We start from the raw sequence: 6668 nt of genomic DNA, 5'->3' as shown, positions 1-6668 counted from the left end.
GGAAGAGGTCAAGGCTATGCACAAAACTGAGGTTAGTCTTAGAGTAGAGATCTGCTAAAGGAAAGGCACATATCCAGTGCCACAACTGCAAGGAATATGGACATTATGCCATTAAATGTTCATATAAACATGGTGAACATGTTAACATGGTAGAGTCAAGTGGTATTTGGATTCTAGTGCAAGTAACCACATGTGTCGGAATAAGGAGTTTTTTGCCGAAATCAAAGATGAGGCCTATGCATCTATGAGTCTTAGTGACTCCTCAAAGATGCCAGTTGCAGGTGAGAAAATCAAGATCATCCAGAAGGATGGTAGAGAAGGATACATTTCCGATACCTACTACATACTAGTTATGGAAAGCAACATTCTAAGCATTGGTCAACTGCTCCAGAAATAATACATTATACATATAGAGAATATGCTTCTTACTATCAGGAATACAAGGAGAAAGCTTATTGGATGTATTTGAATGTCAAAGAACCGAATGTTACCGTTGAATTTGAACATAAAGATTAGAAGTTTCAACATCGATGTGATGGAAGATGAGTTATGAAAATGGCATCTTCGGTTTGGCCATCTTCATTTTAAGGGCCTAAAGTTGTTGTCAAGTGGAGGAATGGATCGGGGTCTACCCCAGATTGAAGCCACAAGCCAAGTATGTGAAGGTTATGTGTTTGGCAAGCAAGCACAACTCTCATTTCATATTGGTGAAGAATGGAGAGCAAAGGCACCACTGCAATTGGGGCAGATGAATATATATGGTCTGTTCGATCCCATGTCCTATGGAGGTAATAGATATTTTATTATTTTCATTGATGATTCTAATAGAAAGATGTGTGTTTATTTTCTCGAGGAGAAGTTGGTTGCCTTAAGCGTTTTCAAGGAGTTTAAGGCATTCACATAGGCTGAAAGCAACCACAAGTTTGTGGTTGTGAGATCAGATCGAGGTGGGGAATACACCTCCAATACTTTCCAAGCATACTGCAAGGAGCAAGGAATTAGGCATCAACTGACTACTGCCTATACCCCACAACAAAATGGGACAACCAAGAGAAAGAATCGAACTATCTTTGACATGACAAGGTCCATGCTTAAGGAGAACGGTTTGCCAAAAGAATTGTGGGCATATGTTGTAGCTTGTTCGATTTATTTGTTGAATCTATGTCCAACAAAGAGTGTCAAGAAGATAACACCACAAGAAGCTTGGAGTGGATACAAACTAAATGTTGCACACATAAGAGTTTTTTAGGTGTGTTGCATATGCTCAAGTTCCAGAAGCCAAAAGGAGGAGGCTCGATGATTGAGGTGATAATTGTGTGTTTGTGGGCTATAGTGAAAAGTCCAAGGCATACAAGCTCTACAAATCACTAACTGGCAAACTAGTTAGTAGAGATGTCATCTTTAGTGAGGAAGTGACATGGAAGTGGAGCAACAAAGAAGTCAGTAAGAGAAGATTGTTTCCACTGGTTTTGAAGAACTTGAAGTTGTACCACTTGTTAAGCAACAACTTACTGAATCAATCATAACAACTTCATTGCATAGAACTACAAGGAGTGGTACTCAACTCCAGTAATGTTAAAAAGTCTCACCGAGATATATATCACCATGGCTCCTAACCATGCTGATCTTGCACCACAGCTACCAGCCTTGTCGATCTTGCCCTAAAGCTCCTCATCGTGTCGACCAAGCCTATGACACTTCAAATTTCAAAACATCCAACGATGAAGTAGAACATAAGTCTTTATTAACAGCTTCTGCCAACGAAAGACTTAGCGGTTAAGAAGCTTGCAATTTATTCAGATTCTCAGCTGATCACCAACCAAGCCTCAGAAGGGCACATGATGAAACATCTAATGATGGCACAATACTTGAAGAAAGTCTGAACTTATGTGAGTTCCACAAGCAACTCGAAGTCTCAAGCAGATCGGCAAACAAGACTTCACTGGCTGAGGATTATTTCAGTTGTCCAGCAGCCCAGCTTTTCTTAGCTGAACTCATGACAACGACTTCCAAGCTCTTTAGTGCAAAAGGGTAAACTAATCCCCTGACATCCATCTAGTTAAGCTCTCCAGTACGAGAGGGTAAACTAATGGCTCTCCAGTGCGAGAGGGGGTAAACCAATCCCCCAATACCCATCTAGGTAAGGTTTCTAGTGCGAGAGGGTAAACCAATTTCCCAACACCCATTTGGGTATGCTCTCTAGTGTAAGAGGATAAATTAATTGCACTCTAGTGCGAAAGGGTAAACCAATTCTCCGACACCCGTATGGGTAAGCTCTCTAGTGCGAGTATGCCATATAGCTCAAAAGACCGAATGCTTAAAGACCAACTAGGCATCGAATGGTCAAGGGGTAGCAACAACTTTGCACTTAATAATTCGCTCATCCGATACCTCATCTTCAATAGCTTTGATCTTGGCAGCTCCATCTTTGACTACTCTATCTACGGCAGTTGAGAAATCAAACTTAAGCAGTTTCCTCATTTTTGGCAAACAGCACAGATAAGGCAGCCCAAGCCAATTCCTCGGTCCATGCCGAGCCAATCCTTGGCTTCAGTCAAGCCGAGCAACATAAATGATGGCCCCTGCCACACCACCTCCTTAGTCCATGCCAAACCAACTCCTGGCCTATGTCAGCTGATGTGCCGCACCACCTCGATGGCTGCCTCGCGACAGCCCTACCCAAGAAGAAAACAAGGAGAATTAAGTTTTTCTTACATCGGTGCGGCGTGGAAAAGATAAAAAAAATCAACGGAAGACGGTTCTTTGCATGTGCAAGCAAAGAAGAGTGCTAAGGGAGGGAGAACAAATATCCTCTAGTTTTCTCTCTTTCTTGTAGGGACAAATAATTGCCCACCGAAGTTTATTTAATCTCCTACTTAAGGTAGGCTTAAATAGGCTTTGGAGGCAATTTATTTCCTTTTCCTAGAAGAATCTAATTCCAAGTCCAAATGAGAATCTGCATCAAAGCTAGAGATCTTTACAACTGCTGCCCTTTCCTGCGAGCAGCCCAACAGTTGTGGGTCATTTGTGGAGTAAAAGATAATCAAGAAAATTATGAAGGCGATACGTGTACTTGTGAGGTGAAAAAGGACAATATTACCCTCGAGGCACACTGGAACTTCTACGCGCAAGCAGCAGACAATCATGGCACAATCAAGGTCAAAAGTGATCAAAATAAGTTATTATTCGAAACCTATTTCATCCATCGTCGTCAAATCCTTCCCACTAGGTAACCTTCCATTTTTCATTCAAAATATGATTAATTACCTAAATTAATTGATTAATTTCCTAATTAATTAATTAATTTTCTAATTGATTTCCTAATTGATTGCAAGATATTATGTTGACATAGTATCTTGTAATTACACACAAAAACCACCATTTATTCTCACTCTCTTACCAACTTCAAGTCTTGGCATCTTTAACATTCGAAAATCCCCCATCTCCTGTCCTCAATAATTCTCTCTTTACAATTGTAACTCGTGAGGAAGCCTTAGCATGAAAATTAAAGAATGTGGAACCAAGTGGCTCTAAGTGCATCCAACATTGTTTTGTGTCTAATTCTACCCAGTGGCTCTATGTGCATCCGACATTGTTTTGTGTCTAATTCTTAGTCAGCAAGACCATCTCCCTACTCCTAATGTGAAAAATATGAATGTTGTTGTTGCTCCTGTGAGATGAACTTAATTGGAGATGTAAATTTTGGATTTGATATTTTGCGTGTGTTTATATTTATGATGCTATATTTTTTATAAGTATTTCTTTAGAAATAGCGCTTCTATGAGCCAAAAACACTTCTTTGTTTTTCGGCCAAATGCAAATGAAAGCGTTTTTAGTCATTCCAAAAGCAATTTTAAACCGGCTCTGCATCTCTTTTGCATCTTGAATAGTAGATGCTCTTATGTGCTATTCCGCTATTCTCTTTTAAGTCTACGTGCTTACGTTTTTTGGTCAATGAACATGGTCCTAGGAGAAATTCCTGTTTCTTTATTGATCAATCAACATCTTCACTTGCTTAATTTGAAATGATTGTTTATGTTATTGCTTTACATTTTTGGCACCATATAAAACGTTAACCCCCAAAGACTAAAACAATTATATTTGAAAAATGGTTTCAATACATCTCTCTCTCTCTCTCTCTCTCTCTCCCTCTCTCTCTCTCCATGCCATTCTTTTCTTTAGTCATTAGATTGAACAAATCAAAGCAAAACTAAGAAACAGAATAAAGATAAAACAAAAGAAAACAAAAAATCAAAACTAGAAAAGTCACCAAGTTGATGAAAAATATTATTCACAATAACTTATTTTACTGGCAATGAGTACAAAACTTTTCTTTTGCTTGATTTGAATAGGTTTTCAAGAACCATATTTCTCTTTTTGGACCTTTTAATATGCAACAAAGAGACGTATCCAAATTTTGACAAAAAAAAAGAAAGAAAAGAAGAGACGTATCCAATTTACTTTGGTTCAAAACTAAGAACCTTCCAAATTATCCTACGTGTAAAAATGTGACTTGCCTGCCAAGGAATCAACATCTGCAGTTTCGTGGACCGATTGTGCACTACATCTTCCTCCTCCTATATAATTGGCTTCTACATTTTCACCTAAATATTCAAACACATTTCCGTGCAAAGCTTCAAATTTTGGAGCAGAAAATGGAGAAAGGACAGCTGAAAGCCTACAAAGCTCACTGCTTGATCTTACCCTATCCGAGCCAAGGCCACATTAATCCGATGCTCCAATTTGCCAAGCTTCTAGATCACAAAGAAGTGAGAGTCACACTCGTAACGACTCGCTTTCTCTACAAGACAATGCACAGCTCAGGATCAAGTTGCGCAGCTTGGGAGACCATCTCCGACGGCTTCGATGAAACTGGGAAAGGGGACACAAAAATAGACATCTATTTGGAGAGGTTCCGGCAAGTGGGGTCAAAACATTTGGGCAAGCTTCTTGAGAAGCTTTCGAATTCAGGGTCCCCCGTGGATTGTGTTGTCTATGATGCATTCATGCCTTGGCCTTTGGATGTTGCCAAGAAGCTTGGAATAGCGGGGGCAGTTTTCTTCACTCAGTCTTGTGCCGTTGACAATGTCTACTACCATGTCCACAGAGGGCTGTTGAAGCTTCCTCTTGCTGATGGTCAGTCTCAAATTTCACTTCCTGGGTTGCCAGCGCTTGGTCCTTTGGACTTGCCATCGTTTGTTTCGGATTGTGGATCTTACCCAGCTGCCTACAGAGTGCTTGTGGGTCAGTTCTCGAATGTCGACAAAGCTGATTGGGTCCTGTGCAACACGTTTTATGACTTGGAAGTACAAGTGAGTACATTGTGAAGTTCTCTCACTCATTTTTAGTCACAGTTCCATAGCTTTGATTTGATTAATTTTTAATTAGTTCAAGTATAAATCAATCTAATTGCTATTAATTTTTCTGCTTAGGTGGTGGATTGGATGGCTAAGCTTTGGCGATTGAGGACCGTTGGACCAACTATACCGTCCAACTACTTGAATAAGCGACTCAAAGATGACAAAGAATACAGTGTCAACCTCTTCAAATCAGACAATGATGCATGCATAAAATGGCTAAACGAGAGGCCAAAAGGTTCCGTAGCTTATGTATCGTTTGGCAGCCTAGCAGAACTCGAAGATGAACAAATGGAGGAGCTGGCTTGGGGCTTGAGGAGGAGCAAAAGTAGTTTCTTATGGGTGGTTAGAGAATCAGAAGCAACCAAGGTCCCAAAAGGGTTTATCGAGGAGACATCTGAGAAGGGTTTAGTGGTTTCGTGGTGCCCCCAAATGGAAGTTTTGGCTCACAAGGCGGTTGGATGCTTCGTCACACATTGCGGTTGGAACTCGACTTTGGAGGCATTGAGTTTGGGGGTTCCGATGGTGGCATTGCCACAGTGGAGTGACCAGCGTACAAATGCCAAGTACATTATGGATGTGTGGGAAGTAGGGGTTAGAGCTCCAACTGATGAGAAGGGGGTTGTAAGACAAGTGGTAGTAAAACAATGTATAAGTGAAGTAATGGAGGGGGAGAGAGGGAAGGAAATACAGAAGAACGCTGCGAAATGGAAAGAATTGGCCCGTAAAGCTGTGGATGAAGGCGGAAGCTCTGACAAAAACATTGACGAGTTTATTGCAAAACTGCAGACCCAAAGCTAGTGATGAAACCTAACCCCTGTCCCCATCTTTTCCTTGTATTTTTGTTGTTTTTGTTTCTAGAATAGTAAAGTTTATGCCTTCTCTTCTTTATGCATTTTTTTTTATCATTTTTTCTTGTATTATGAGGAGTTTGGTTTATATCCTCCTGCTTAAGTGTACATATTTTTTCGTTATTAATAAAATTATCCTCGTATTGTCGAAATTATTCTTAAAAAAAAAAGCTAGTAATGAAGTCCGACAAAATCGAATCGAATAATTATCTTGGTTTGTAGCAAAAGAATCGAATATTTGTGTTGGTCCAACTCAACCTTAGGTCTCAACTTCTGTAAGAGTTGCAATTATTTGCTTTTTTCCTTTATTTTAAAAATTTTTATTTTGTAAGAGTTAAATATATGTTTAGTCCAACTGTTAATAAATTGTGCAGATGTCAGATTTTGAGGGAAGTATCACGGATGACGTCGTGATACAGTACTATTGTACAATTTTTCCACATCTTCAAATGATATTCAA

At 39.8% G+C, this 6668-nt stretch overlaps 1 protein-coding gene across 1 annotated transcript; it reads left to right on the top strand.

Annotated features, from left to right (window-relative positions):
- Positions 1 to 4603: 4603 nt before the first annotated feature.
- Positions 4604 to 6316, top strand: LOC103928065 (mogroside IE synthase-like). Its single transcript, XM_009337073.3, has 2 exons — positions 4604 to 5312; positions 5433 to 6316. The coding sequence occupies exons 1-2, from the start codon at positions 4656 to 4658 to the stop codon at positions 6156 to 6158; spliced, it is 1383 nt and encodes a 460-aa protein (XP_009335348.2). The 5' UTR covers positions 4604 to 4655; the 3' UTR covers positions 6159 to 6316.
- The last annotated feature ends 352 nt before the right edge of the window (positions 6317 to 6668 follow it).

This window comes from the organism of the source record quoted next, unplaced genomic scaffold (assembly GCF_019419815.1).
Source record: "Pyrus x bretschneideri cultivar Hongxiangsu unplaced genomic scaffold, Pyrus_bretschneideri_v1 Contig77, whole genome shotgun sequence".
In the NCBI taxonomy this organism is placed as follows: Eukaryota; Viridiplantae; Streptophyta; class Magnoliopsida; order Rosales; family Rosaceae; genus Pyrus; species Pyrus x bretschneideri.
The sequence above is the reverse complement of the archived record's forward strand: the minus strand, read 5'-3'. Positions and strand labels throughout refer to the sequence as shown.